Source organism: Oncorhynchus kisutch, linkage group LG12, assembly GCF_002021735.2.
Source record: "Oncorhynchus kisutch isolate 150728-3 linkage group LG12, Okis_V2, whole genome shotgun sequence".
Lineage (NCBI taxonomy): Eukaryota > Metazoa > Chordata > Actinopteri > Salmoniformes > Salmonidae > Oncorhynchus > Oncorhynchus kisutch.
The window spans coordinates 24,333,840-24,349,350 of NC_034185.2; the positions used below are offsets into that span (position 1 = coordinate 24,333,840).

Sequence of the window (15,511 nt, forward strand, 5' to 3'; positions counted from 1 at the left end):
AGACAGCTCAAGAGGTATGCTTAGATAATGCCCAGACATTTTACATTGTGATTATGGGTAGATTTCAGGTGTGAAAAATGCAGAATTCTCCAACTTCCTAGCACCCCTCCGGACCACCGCCAGCCATCCTAATGTACTTTGTGCCGCCTCAGTTTTTTGGGCTGCATGACAACCCTGATGAGGACCATGCTTAAAACAGGACGGTCATGGATAATTAGCTATGCACACCCCCCACCCTCTCCCCTCCCCCTACAGCTCTAGTTGTCCCAGACTCATGGTTCTCCAGGGACTAGTTAACTTTATCAAGCCAATCATTGTGTTTATATTATTGTTAGTTCCAGGTCATTTGGTCATAGGGCCCTAACGAGCTATGGTGGGTATGTTTTGGTTTTAGATTTATAGTATATCTACTGGCAGAGTAGGTATGTAGCTGAAATAGGTATGGTTCTTTATTGAGGTATTGATATTATTCTTGTACAAGACATAATGAAAAAGTACTATAGTATACTATGGTCTAAATATTGTAATATTATTATATTTACATACTGTAGTATTCAGTAGTGTTTTTGTGGACATGAATGTAGTATTCACTGTAACGTCTCTGTGGACATGACTTTAGTATGCCATAGTATTCACTGTAATATTTTGGACTTTACTGTAGTATTCACTGTAGTGTATTTGCGGACGTGACTAGTATATTACAGTATTCACTGTAGTGTTTTTGCAGACATGACTAGTATACTATAGTATTCACACTAAAGTTATTACAGGCATAAATGTAGTATACTGTAGTATTTTTGTGGACATGACTGTAGTATGCTGTAGTAACCTGCAGTCTAAGGTTGGCTAAATGGCACAACTACCAGACTACACCACTTACTGTTTAATGAGGGGAAAACCACAACCAGAACATAAGACTCGCAGGTTCGTGAAAAGCCACCTATTGAGTTGGTTCAATAGTTCTGAGCAATGCAATGGACCGGACAACAATTGTAACATCTAAACGTTAGGCAGGTTCTAGGCCTATTAAAAGGAAACAGCACAGAGGCATATATAAAGAACAAGCAAAGTTTATTAACGCTTAGACGATTAGGTTTGTTTGTCTGACAGATAAATAACCATTTAACAAGAGTACACCAAAAGGACTTCATAGATCTGTTGCTTCCTCTGAAATGCAACTGTGCTTCCACAGAGACTCAGCTGACCATAAGTAAATAAGCATTTCACTGTTAGTCTGCACCAGTTGTTTACGAAGCATGCAACAAATACATTTTGATTTGACCAAGTTCATTATTTTGTTTTGTAGTTAGAGGAATAGAAACAAAGTCAAATTGATTGTATGATTGTACAATTTAATACATGTTTGTGTCAAATAAATTGACATACATTTTCAAACGTAAGGATATTAAACTCAAAAGACACCCAAAAATTGAACAGAGCAGTTGCTGAGTTTATTTGTCTGGATCAAGTGCCATTCTGTGACTTTGGTTAATATGCCATGTTTTTGTTGTTGTTGTGGTATCGTTTTGGTATTGACTATTAGTGATGGTATCGTTTTGGTATTGAGTATTAGTGATGGTATCGTTTTGGTATTGAGTATAGTGATGGTATCGTTTTGGTATTGAGTATAGTGATGGTATCGTTTTGGTATTGAGTATAGTGATGGTATCGTTTTGGTATTGAGTATAGTGATGGTATCGTTTTGGTATTGACTATAGTGATGGTATCGTTTTGGTATTGAGTATAGTGATGGTATCGAGTATCGTGATACTAAACCTGGTATCATATCGAAGTCAAAATTCTGGTATCGTGACAACACTAGAGTGTAGTATAGTATTCTCCAGTACACTACAAAATGAAAATGATAAAGTAAGCACTACATGATTGAGGGATACTACAGTGTGGGGTATAGGATTCCACAGTAAACTACAAAATCTAAATTCTAAAGTAAGTGCTACATGATCTAGGGACACTACAGTGAGGAGTATAGGATTCTACAGTATACTGCAGTTTACTACCCACATTCAGTAAGTACTATAGTACAGTGTAGTATTTTTTTGTGGGAGAGGACATCAGTTCTTATTGACAATAACACACTTCCACTAGGTGAAAAGTCCCTGCATTCTGAACTCCTAGGACAGACACAGAACATTAACTATTTTATGAAAAGGCTTGTTTAAGAATCAAAAGCTACGGTTGGTAATCAGGAACATGCATTGGGTGTGGGGATGTGAAATCCAATAACAGGAAAAGGAGAGGAGCGTGGCCTGTATTTTTCAGCCTCCTCTAACTAGTTTGAGAGCAAACAGCTGACGACCACCTGGTTCTAGAGAGGGTCTTGCACAGTAACATCCTGTAAAACCACATGATGCACCCGGACAGTGAGGCCTCTGGGAATAACAGGTCCGCCACCACACCCTCACAGGGATGTTTTACACATTGACTCTCCATATATTTTACAGACTCTCCCGTCTTCATGGTAGGTAGTCCAGTGGAGGAATGGGGTTGTTGACATCGCCTGCTGGCTGTGTCGATGAGCAGTCCAGTTTACTGGTCACCACACCCGTTTGCAATTTTGTTTGGCTCTAGTGCAAGGGTAAATGTTGCATGGGCGATTTTGAAATTCATACATTAGATATCCTTCGGGGAATTGCTGTGTTATCTTGTGTGGGTTCCTGAGTCCTCTGTGTTATCTTGTGTGAGGTCCTGAGTCCTCTGTGTTATCTTGTGTGAGGTCCCGAGTCCTCTGTAATCTTGTGTGAGGTCCCGAGTCCTCTGTTATCTTGTGTGAAGTCCCGAGTCCTCTGTGTTATCTTGTGTGAGTTCTTGTTACTGTCCTGGTAGAGCAGGGAGGTCATGTGGTCATGTGTCAAGGTCATGTGAAGAGCCACAGTGAGTTCGGTTCCTCCAAGAATGAGGGATTGAATGCTAAAGGAGGACAGACCTTCACCTACTCTATATTCACCCCAGTCCAGGATCCCACATCTCTTCTTAATTTATCCGTCTGGGAAACAAATCCATCTGTTTTGGTTTTGTGCTTTTTGGCACGTTGCCACGTTACTCTTCAACCCACATTAGAGCCGAAGTTGCCGTCCGTGAATTCCTGATTAATAACAATTAGGCTTATCTATGTGTGGAAATATCATACTGTAAGATAGACTATCATTTTGGAATGAGAAAGTCTCTGTAGTTGAGTGCCAGCTTATTTTGGTTTTCAGCTCATTAACTTTCTGAACAATGTAAAATGAGAAGTAATGTAAAGTCTCTTTGTGCAACCATGTAGGAAACATTTCCCTCATATTGAAATAATTAAATTAGTTCTGGTCCACAACACACACATAGGCAACAATTGTTTAATAGCCATGGAGAGGGATGAGAGGGATTTTGAACATGTGCGCTGGGAATTGGCCATTTCCTTCCATTTCCCCAACATTCTCTTTTTCTCAGATTGAGCAACATCACTTTTTTTTACATAAAGGTCTCGAACGTATAAGAGAGGATGTCGTCATTGCAGAGCTGAGAGGATTTAGTTTCAAAATATCTCTCTGGCTGACTGCACTGTTACCAAGGAACTTCACTCCAACAGAACATAAACCTTAAAAGCCTTGTTATAGAGGTTGTTTAAAATAGATCACTTCTCTTTCCTTTCCAAAGACATTAACAACAAACAGTCATTGCCAATGGTATAAAAGAGATCACGACACTATCTTGCTGTTTTAATAGTAATACTGTAGTATACAACTCTAGTGTTATTAATCATCATCCCAGTGACAATTAAGTGATCCAATGCGGTGGATTGCATTGATAAATGTTCAGGAGCCATTTTCTGTAGTAAGTGTTGTTGATCTGTAGCATATTCTATCTGCTATGGAGATGTAGGAGATGTATAATTGAGCCTCTCGTCTTTCTCCTCTCTTCCATGTGTCCTCCTCAGTGTCCAGGTCCCAGATGTCCTCAGAGAAGCAGGAGGCACTGATGGAGAACATGACCCGTATGGAGGACCGCTCCCGGGAGCTCCAGCAGTCCCTGGGTGACATGTCCTCTCAGGCAGACCTACTGGAGAACATCTGGAAGCTGGAGAGCCTGTTCCAGAACCACAGTGAGTCCTTAAAGCAGCTGGGCCGGGCAGTGAGCGGCCTGGAGAGGGATATCAGGGATCTGCAAGGCCACTGCCAGTTGACAGACAGCACCGTGGAGCAGCTGGGGGACCGTGTATCCGTCCTGAACCGCTCCACCCAGAGGAACGTGAGTGGGCTCAGCAACCAGCTGGCCCATGCCTCGGTCACGCTGCACAACCACGACCTCCTGCTGAGGAGCACAGCAGACCAGGTGAACCAACTCAAGGATAGGCTGGAAGAGGTTGGCTGGACAGTCGGCTCAGTCAACCACACGTTCACCAGCGACATCAGCGTCCATCACCTAAAGATCCAGGACCTGCAGGTGCAGATCAGCAATGCAAGCCAGGATGCACGGTACATGAGGGAGACACAAGTGCACATGGAAGAGACACTGAAGAACGAGGTAGAGATCCTCAGCACCATCACAGAGGACCTGAGGCTCAAGGACTGGGAGCACTCCAATATCCTCAAGAACATCACCTCCCTAGAAGGTAACGGCCCATCACTGATCACTGGCTAGAATGAAGTTTATATCATGATTAATCTCCCTATGATTCCTGAGCTCCTTACACGATGGTTAAGGAATATGTGAGATGTAGATGTTTATGTTGTATTGAGACTTGCTATCATACTCAATGACTTTCCTGGTTAAATAAATGTCAAATAAGTATGTCATGATGTAATGTTAGCAGGAATTAGACAGAATTCAGTGATGTGAATCCATGCCAAATAAGACGTTGAATCAGAATCTGATTGATATTGTATGTGAATGGGACAGTGTTTTATTTAGGCTGGAAACAATTGTGGGTTACATTTAGAAGCCTCCAAAACCAAGGAAATCAGCCCTGTCATTTGTTCCACTGCACATCCCATTTGCTTGTCATTAAGCATTGGTTTAGCCAGGAAAGCTCCACACCTTGTCGTGGTAATTGACTGCCTCCTCTCCCTCCCTTCATCACTCCATCCCTCCATCCCAATGCCTTTAGCTTATGTTTCATGCATACCTTCCAATTTGGCAGTGGTGAACAAATGAGAAGGGGAAGAAAACACAAATTTAAGCAAAGTTGAGAGGTGGATCAAGAAACTGTGATGTGTTGGTCTGAGGAGAGTGTGAGCATGGAAACATTTATAATCATCACAGAGCCACTTGATTAACAGGAATGACCTCAGGAGTGACATGTCTGCTGTTTTAGTGAAGTGTCTTCTGGCTGGGAGGATCACTGTGTCCATTGCCTTCATTCTCATGGAAATGTAATTGTCATAATTTAAACATTGATCTCGCGCTAATTTCATTATTCACCAGTGGTGAAACAAAATAAGGAAACTTGAATGTTATTTTAATGGATCATTATATAAATGGTTATCCTTAGTGTAAAAACAATATCAGCCACCTTAAATAGCCTAAACATGTTTGCTTTTTTAAAGCATCACAGCTTCATCAGAAAGCCAATGGTTTAAATAATCTATCTAACAAGTTGATACCAAATGTCTCAAAACTGATTGCATTGCAGGTGTTTTTCCTTGACATGCAAATAGGGCCTTACCAACGTGTGCTTTCTGTCCAACCTACTCCGATTCAGAATTGCTGATCCATGACACAGCACCACATATTGTTAACGGACAGCTCTTTATGTGAAAGTGGTTCGCTGGTTGACCCTCATGGAGTATGTTTGTTTGTCTTGAGCATTCTTAATTGAATTAATAGAAGACTGTTAAGAAGTCATGAGTGATATCATTGGTCCTACTACTAAAACAAGCCAGTCAACACCAATTAAGTGGAGTGATTTTCCCTTTAGACCCTCCAGTGTGATAAGACTTCCAAGTGAACTTTCAACCCTGACTTGGCATTAGCCACGACTTTATGCCAGGACAGTATCTTAGGATCTAAGGAGCAGCTCACATTATGATTTGAAAGGCTACTTTGAAAATGTCAGTCGGACAAAACAAGACTAATGTCTAACTTTTCAATTGGGGTTCCATTGTGGTGTACCTTGGGAAACGTGGTTTCCGTTGTGGCCAAGCTGATTCTACAAACAAATCTGATGTCAGTTAACTGGATCCAAATAAAAACAATTGTTGGATGATGTCCGTTAACCATGTTTCAGACTCAGATTCTGCCTTGAGCTCCTCTGCTTTAGTCTGAGGGTGTGGTGAAACATGAATGACATACCAAGAGGAAACTGGCAATTTATGGGATTACACAACTTCAGTAATCATATTGTCTTCATATTACAGTATATTCATCAGTTTGTTATGTCGGGATCAACTCAATGCTTTAATGAGGTTGTTTTCCACAGGGCCTCCAGGACCAAAAGGTGAGAAGGGCGATGTTGGGCCACTTGGGGCCTCTGGTGTGGCAGGCCTCATAGGGATGAGAGGTCCGTACACTGTACAGTACTGTCATTTGTCCTATTCTAGCTTTCAACATACATGACATTCTTCAACCATTTTTCAACCATGTCCTCGAAACGTATCTTACTGTAATTGGCCCGGGTCACGGATTATGTATCCTAAACCCTCATAGACATATTTCCAAGAAGAATGCTGAAAGCAATCCTCCCTTTAGGAGCATGGAACATGTTAATTTGTTACACCCAGAACACTCCTCCTACCACATTCAAACTATCAGTCAGTCCACTATCCTACTTATGAAAGAGTTGGTTACTACAGTATACCTTGTTAGTAATGCAGCGACTATATCTTCAATTATTGATTCACCAGGGGTTACCTAGTGAACACGACCCTCTATGGTTCCAAATCCATAAGTCCACTCTGTCTACTAGCAACCTAATAACAGCCCTCCAACTGGGCTCAAAGCATCCTGTGAAATGTAGCAGGGGCATTCTTTGAGATAGTCTTTCATTACATAATTAAATGGTGAATAAAGAAAGAGAACATTGGAAAATGTTATTATGGCATGCGAGCGGACCATCTTACTCAAAGATTCGTATAAGATAGGCTGTTTGCATTCTTTGAAACGCATTTCAGATATCCTGTTTGAAAAGAATTGGGAAAATAAATCCAATGCTTTGTTTATGTACTCCCGGCAGGTTTTACAGGAGAAAAGGGATTCCAGGGTCCAAGGGGACTAAAGGGCCCGAGCGGCCCTGACGGCCTACAGGGGGAGAAAGGGGATATGGGACCCGAAGGGCCCAAAGGTATGTCTGATATTAGTACTGTCTGACAGCTGTAGAGCCATTAGTTAAACTAACATCTGTTCCTCGCTGCCTCTTTGAACCTGCTGTCAATGGTTACATCTATCTCCCTTATCCTTCTGTGATGGCATGCTCTCTCTTAAGCTCAGGCTTCAGAGAGGGCAATGGATGCTCAGGGTCTATTCCATCTGATTTACTACAGTAACAGTCAAAAGTTTGGACACCTACTCATTCAAGGGTTTTTCTTTATTTTTACTATTTTCTACATTGTAGAATAATAGTGAAAACCTCAAAACTATGAAATAACACATGGAATCATGTAGAAACCAAAAAAGTGTTAAACAAATTCAAATATATTTTATATTTGATATTCTTCAAAGTAGCCACCCTTTGCCTTGATGACAGCTTTGCACTCTCTTGGCATTCTCTCAACCAGCTTCATGAGGTAGTAACCTGGAATGCTTTTCCAACAGTCTTGAAGGAGTTCCCACAAATGCTGAGTACTTGTTGGCTGCTTTTCCTTCACTCTGCGGTCCAACTCATCCCAAACCATCTCAATTGGTTTGAGGTCGGGTGATTGTGGAGGTCAGGTCATCCGATGCAGCATTCCATCACTCTCCTTCTTGGTTAAATAGCCCTTACACAGCCTGGAGTTGTGTTTTGAGTAGCCATGCTGGTTAAGTGTGCCTTGAATTCGAAATAAATCAGACAATTGTCACCAGCAAAGCACCCCCACACCATCACACCTTCTCCTACATGCTTCATGGTGGGATCCACACATGCGGAGATCATCCGTTCACCTACTGGGCATCTCACAAAGACACGGCAGTTGGAACCAAAAATCTCAAATTTGGACTCATGAGAGCAAAGGACAGATTTCGTGCTCGTGTTTCTTGGACCAGGAAAGTTTCTTCTTCTAGTTGGTGTCCTTCAGTAGTGGTTTCTTTGCAGCAATTCGACCATGAAGGCCTGATTTACACAGTCTCCTCTGAACAGTTGATGTTGAGATGTGTCTGTTACTTATTTGGGCTGCAATCTGAGGTGCAGTTGAGGCTGGTAACTGTAATGAACGTATCCTCTGCAGCAGATCTGGGTCTTCCTTTCCCGTTACGGTCCTCATGAGAGCCAGTTTCATCACAGCGTTTGATGGTTTTTGCAACTACACTTAAAGAAACTTTCAAAGTTCTTGACATTTTCCACATTGACTGTCATTTCTATTTGCTTATTTGAGATGTTCTTGCCATAATATGGACTTGTTTTTTTACCAAATAGGTCTTTCTTCTGTATACCAACCCTACCTTGTTACAACACAATTGATTGGCTCAAACGCATTAAGAAGGAAATAAATTCTACAAATGTACTTTTAGCAAGGCACACCTGTTAATTGAAATGCATTCCAGGTGACTACAAAGGGTGGCTACTTAGAAGAATCTCAAATATAAAATATATTTTGATTTGCTTAACACTTTTTTTTGGTTACGACATGATTCCAAATGTGTTATTTCATAGTTAGGATGTATTCACTCTACAATGTAGAGTAATAGTAAAGAATACGTGGTAAAAATAAAGAATGAGTAGGTGTGTCCAAACTTTTGACTGGTACTGTATATCTTCATGCCCTCAGCCTCCCCATCCTAACCCAAAGCAGACCTTCCTTATCAGCTGAACCGCCAACCTAAAACCTTGCAGACAGAAATGTCTCCCTACACCATAATAATGGAGGAAACCATGTCCGGTTTTTAGTTGGTCCAACCTTAGCCCTGAGACCTGGCTGTAGACACTGATGGTGCCTACAGCCATGGCTAGTCCAACCTTGCTTCTAGGAAGCTTTTTCATCCTTCGTCACCTTGTGGGTTGGGAATCAGAACTTGTTTTGTAATCAGATACTCCTCTCACACATATGATTTGAGACACAGTGCCTTATTGTATTGGTCATGGATTTGACTATCCACAATGGACTTGTTTTATTTCTCTATGCAAACCAAACAGCTGGATCAGTTTAGTTTGGCTGAACTGTCCGGTGCTGGAGGCTCAAACCCCTGCGATCCAATAACATTACGATTTGGATGTGGGTGCTCTGCACTCTCTATCTGCCCTGTCCTCCCAGCCCTGTTAGACTGACTCACTGTGATTACAACACACATAACACGGGGTTAGATAAATACGAAATAAAATAACAAAGGCACTTAGCCTTTTAGTAAAGCTTATAAAAGCACCCTTGTGGAAAAGGGAGAGATGTTGTGTGGCCTGTTAAAGTAGGCCTTTCTTTATGCATGTTTTTCTGTGAGTTAGAGCTGAGTTTGGCATTGGGTGTTTGAACCAGAGTAAGTGTCTAACATTTCCTGACCACCGCACACATTACTATGAGGATGTGGTCAGCTCAGAGCAATACCCGACAATTGGTGGTTCTGTTTGGGTGCCACTGCCATTGGACACTTTCCTGTGATTTTGGATCTGAAAATACAGGAATTAAACGTGGGATAATAGTCACTTTATTACAGTAACAGCTCATAACCACACCTTGTGGTTTAAAACTTGTAGTTACGGAGAGATGTTCCCACAGAACTGAGTGGTAGGAATTTTAATATTCCATCAAAGGCATATCCAGAGTTTGTTATTTTTATGAATATTCTACAAAAAAAAGTTGACAGTACCATAATGGTCATTTTTGCCTTATTGTGTGGTGTCCTCTATAATCACGGACATAAACTTCTGGTACATATCAAAATACAACAAATCTTAATTTAGTGGAATTAAAGATTGAAGTTGACTGATTACTTCATTTTCCACAGCCTCTCTCAAGTCCAGACAGTAAATTAAATGTATGGTGCTGGCACACTTGTAAAAATCAAGACTTTCAGATGAAACTGCCAGGCTCCAGAATGTCCCTGCACCTACACTCAGATCCTCATCAGATGCCCTCTTCAGGACACAAATGTATCCAAGGAGGATCTTCTTTTAAAAACATTTCTAAGACTGTTAACTGGCTTCAAGTAGTGAAGCCAGAAAGACGCCATAAAAGGTCTCTCTGCTCACTCTGAAAGAGGAGCTGCAGGACGACTGTGCTTTCCGCCTCTCAACCCCAGCAATTTTTGTCTTTTGCTCTGACTCCTTTTTGTCTTTCATAATATGGCATACAACCCACAGACAGACAGATGAGTTGCCTCAGACGACGAGCGCAGAGCAACAAACAAAACAATAGTCCACAACCATGGATGTCGGATCACAGAGAATCAAGGACATATGTGTTCATGTTCACTTTTGGGGAAACATACACCTCACTATACTGTATTTGCTGTCTATACTGTCTTTTCTTTGTGCTGTTTTTCTTGTCCACTTCAGCAAAAGCTCAAGATACTGTAGTTCACAAGGAGGTTGTCCTATAATTGTCTAATGACAAGGTGCTTACATTTAGTTTGTGGGTCTTCAGTTTACGTTACAAGATTATAAGGTATCCAAAGGGAAATTGAGTTGAGGGATGTCTAAAATCAGACCTGAGGTTGGTTCAGCTGTCTTTCTTCTCGGTGTGAAGTGGACTATTTTAGAGTTACTTTGTTCCCCGAAACATGGGAAAAAAGAATCTCACAAGCATTCTTGTCTCACAAGTAGAGGTGGCACCACAGGTCCTAGAGTGGTGTGGTGTGAAAAAAAATCTGGGTCCGTAGTTTTTCCTGATCTAGTAACCTAACCAGTTAAAACTCTGACCTTATATGGTATGACGTGATTAATCAGTTGTAAAAAGGTTTAATATGGGCTATGATGGGACCAGAGTTTTTCTGATCAGGTCACAAGGTTTTAAAAAACTCCTGGAAAAACTACTGGCCTTGGGGGTGATGAAAACCCTGTCAAACTTCAGCAACCTTGTACTTGTTCATATGAATTATATTTTAAAGAAGGGGGTTTCCTATACAGAGACACAGAGAAAGCGCAGGAAAGTGGAGAGCGCACCTTGAGTTTTGTGCATTGTGCCCGGCCCGCCCGACCTCCAATTTCCGTGAATCTGATTGGTCAAGACACACAAAGAGCCTGCAGCAACACTCTGATGTGAAGGACAGAGTAATTGTGCACAAGTCAACAAATCATGAGGCAAATTGTTTTAACTTTGCATCAATATATTTTATTCAACTAAATCAAAAGTGGTGTGGCACTACCACACCTGATCTAATAGAGCTATGGCAAATGCCACCTTGCCACACTTTTTTCAGCGGCCCTGCTAAGAAGTATTCCAGGAAGGCAATATGGAAACCTCAAAGCATAGCCTAGCTTTAGAACTAATCCAGGCCCACCTACACAAAGTCAACCATGACAGAGTGAGAGGGCAATATGTAGAAGAGAAATAGCATGTGGGAAGGATCTCTAGGAACATAATACTGATCTTGTTCAACAGGATCATCCGTTTTACTTATTTCCAGTTTGAATTTGTAGTTACAGGAAGTGAAATATTCATCTGTGCGTCTCCTAAAGTTTCCACTGTTTTGTTGTCTGTCTGTTCTTTCCAAGGTGACAGAGGAGACAGAGGACTGAAAGGCGAGAAGGGAGACCGAGGTGACCGTGGTGAAAAAACAGGTGAGACCAGTGAATAGTGAAGAGTTATGGGATTGCTGATGCTCATCATCCTCTCAATGATGTTGGTACATTGTTATCTGCATACATATCTGTAACACTGCTGCATCGTAAAATTGGTTATTGTAATAGGTTGTAGTAAAACACAGGTAGGTTACAGAATTGAACCCTAACTGACCTACCAATTATTGTTTACTGCTGTTCAGGTGGTGAAGGAGTGCAAAGTGTCTTTTGAGGCCTGCTATCTTTCTGTTTGGCTTTAGAATGCAGTTTGTACCATCAAAAAACATTTCAAAACTCAGCACCAGAGCTGACGTCACATGCTGGTGTCAGTCTAGTGGGTTCATCACTCATTTACATGAGTAGGTGGAGGTTCTCACCTGGCACACACGCATCACTTGTAAACAAGGACGCCAAAGGATCAAATAGAAAAATAGACCATTTTATGGACCGAATCACAACAGGCATACATCTCTGCTCTACTTGTACATGGAATGCTGGTGGTTGGTGGGAAGCAGTGGAGTCACAATGTGTAGGTTCCCGTAGTGAGACGAAGGTGTGTCACAGCTCAGAACCCGTGGGGCTCTTTGAGTTGGGGATCGCGCTCCTCAGTCCCCTGGGTCATTAATCCTCTATCTCGCTTGATGTTTACAATGTCACAACTGACAACCATGTTTTTTTTGGGGTGGCAGGTAGCCTAGGGGTTAGAGCATTGGGCCAGTAACTGAACGGTTGCTGGATTGAATCCCCGAGCTGACAAGGTAAAAATCTGTCGTTCTGCCCCTGAACAAGGCAGTTAACCAACTGTTCCCCGGTAGGCCGTCATTGTAAATAAGAATTTGTTCTTAACTGACTTGCCTAGTTAAGTAAAGGTAAAATAAAAAATAAATACAAATTATCCTAGAAGTATGAGGGTTGTGGCTGAAAGTTGGGGGTGAGGGTTGGGGCTGAGGGTTGGGGCTGAGAGCTGGGACTGAGGGTGGTGCTGAGAGCTGGGACTGAGTGTTGGGGGTGCAATTGGACCTAAAGCCCCTAGCTTGACAAGCTATAAAATGTCAGGTACTTTAATGCTTGCTTGGTAATTGTTGCCATAGCATTGCCTTTCACCTTCACACCTCTCAGAATGGGGGTACCAAACTTTGATATGATATCCCAAGAGTCCCAAGAAACTGGAGTAAGCTTGGCTTTGACAGATCATTTTTGCAGGACAGCCACAAGCTTCAGTCTCCACATTTGAAGTGTCTGCCTATACACACACACGCACACACACACACACACACACACACAAATGCACAGCATGGTCTTAGTTCATTAGTCCAGAAATGTTGTTGCAAAGGGCCAAACATCGGTTCCCTGCCTGATGTTGTAAACTGTTGCTCTAAGATCAAGGTTCCCTTCCTCTCCTCTAAGAGGAAAGAGGAAGGTGTAGAGCATTTGGTGGAAGTTTTGTACGTCCTTTTTCTTCTGTTATTGTTTATGCCCTGATTATATGCATTTCATGCCAAAACCAAGTTAGATATATTTTTTTCCCAGAGTATATTTTAATGATGAAAATACCCAGTTAAAATTGCAGTTTTGATGACATACAGCATTTCAAAGTGGGCCAGTTTTCCATTCTGCCAAATGCACTTTTGACAATGTGCCTGTTTTTATAAGGTATTGACAGCATGGTTTTTAGTGCTCTTTCCCTTAGGACTTAACCAATTGGCTCTTTTTCTAGAACAAATAGTTTTGTTGTGAAACTGTAGAGAGATGTCAGCAGCATGGTGCTAGAAAAGGGGAAGTACTGGCTATCATTATGCGGTCGTCTGATCAATTAGCTGGACTTTAACAGGCTCTGCTAAGAGGTTTTCTGTTGGATGTATGATTATGTCTCGAGTAAAGTCTTAACAAATTTCTGTCTGAATTTCTAATGACAGCCTCATGAGGCCTCACAACCTCATGCTGTCCTCATGGTAGGTAGGTCGGTACCTGGCTGAGATGTGTTTTTCATTAGTTATTTGGTTCCAGGTCTCCAATATTGGGCTTTATGTGCAGGGGACCTGTAATATGACATCATGGCTAGATCTAGCATTTCCTCTCCTTCCTATTCTTCCTAAATCTGTTCTCCTCTCACATTATGGGGGACAGGAGGCCCTTCAGATCAGCCTCCCACTGTGTGTGTGCTGAGGGAAAGGGACTCCTGCTGTCTCAGGGGCGTGCGCACACACACAAGAGGATGACGACATTGCCCACACATAACCCTCTTTGTACAAGGCAGAAAACAGTCCAGCACAAACACATACAGCGGAGGTGACCTGAGAGGAGATAACGTCAGAGCAGTTACGATAGCTCATAGACTGGTCCCTGTGATAGCCATCTCTAGGAGGTGAGGTCTTGCATATGCAACTCCCTTAGGGACTACAGGCAGGGGCCCATCCAGGGGTTGAACACAGATTGTGTTTGCCTAACTAATAAACTGATAAACACTTTTACAGTTGAATTCGGAAGTTTACATACACCTTAGCCAAATACATTTAAACTCAGTTTTTCACAATTCCTGACACTTAATCCTGGTAAACATTCCCTGTCTTAGGTCAGTTAGGATCACCACTTTATTTTAAGAATGTGAAATGTCAGAAAAATAGTAGAGATAATGATTTATTTCAGCTTTTATTCCTTTCATCACATTCCCAGTGGGTCAGAAGTTTAGTCAATTAGTATTTGGTAGCATTGCCTTTAAATTGTTTAACTTGGGTCAAACGTTTCAGGTAGCCTTCTACATGCTTCCCCCAATAGGTTGAGAGCTCCTGGCAGAGCTGGTGTAACTGAGTCAGGTTTGTAGGCCTCCTTGCTCACACACGTTTTTTCAGTTCTGCCCACACATTTTCTATAGGATTGAGTTCAGGGCTTTGTGATGGCCGCTCCAATACGTTGACTTTGTTGTCCTTAAGCCATTTTGCCACAACTTTGGAAGTGTGCTTGGGGTCATTGTCCATTTGGATGACCCATTTGCAATCAAGCTTTAACTTCCTGACTGATGCCTTGAGTTGTTGCTTCAATATATCCCTAAAATGTTCCTCCCTCATGATGCCATCTATTTTGTGAAGTGCACCAGTCCCTCCTGCAACAAAGCACTCCCACAACATGATGCTGCTACCCCCGTGCTTCACGGTTGGGATAGTGTTCTTCGGCTTGCAAACCTCCCTCTTTTTACTCCAAACATAATGATGGTCATTATGGCCAAACAGTTCTATTTTTGTTTCATCAGATCAGAGGACATTTCTCCAGAAAGTAAGATCGTTGTCCCCATGTGCAGTTGCAAACCGTAGTCTGGCTTTTCTATGGAGGTTTTGGAGCAGTGGCTTCTTCCTTGCTGAGCGGCTTTTCAGGTTATGTCGATATAGGGCTCGTTTTACTGTGGATATAGATACTTTTGTACCTGTTTCCTCCAGCATCTTCACAAGGTTCTTTGCTGTTGTTCTGGGACGGATTTTCACTTTTCGCACCAAAGTACATAAATCTCTAGGAGACAGAACGCATCTCCTTCCTGAGCGGTATGATGGCTGCTTGGTCCCATGGTGTTTATACTTGCGTATTATTGTTTGTACAGACAAACATGGTACCTTCAGCCATTTGGAAATTCCTCCCAAGGATGAACCAGACTTGTGGAGGTCTAAAAAAAGATTCTGAGGT

The 15,511-nt window shown here is 42.0% G+C and overlaps 1 protein-coding gene across 1 annotated transcript in view; it reads left to right on the top strand.

Annotated features, from left to right (window-relative positions):
- The window catches only part of LOC109900746 (scavenger receptor class A member 5-like), a 66,018-nt gene that overhangs the window by 33,642 nt on the left and 16,865 nt on the right, over positions 1-15,511 (top strand). The window contains exons 4-7 of the mRNA XM_020496534.2: positions 3,935-4,609; positions 6,416-6,496; positions 7,169-7,276; positions 11,774-11,839. Of these exons, the coding sequence (XP_020352123.1) occupies positions 3,935-4,609; positions 6,416-6,496; positions 7,169-7,276; positions 11,774-11,839 (930 nt within the window). The remainder of the gene's footprint in view (positions 1-3,934; positions 4,610-6,415; positions 6,497-7,168; positions 7,277-11,773; positions 11,840-15,511) is intronic.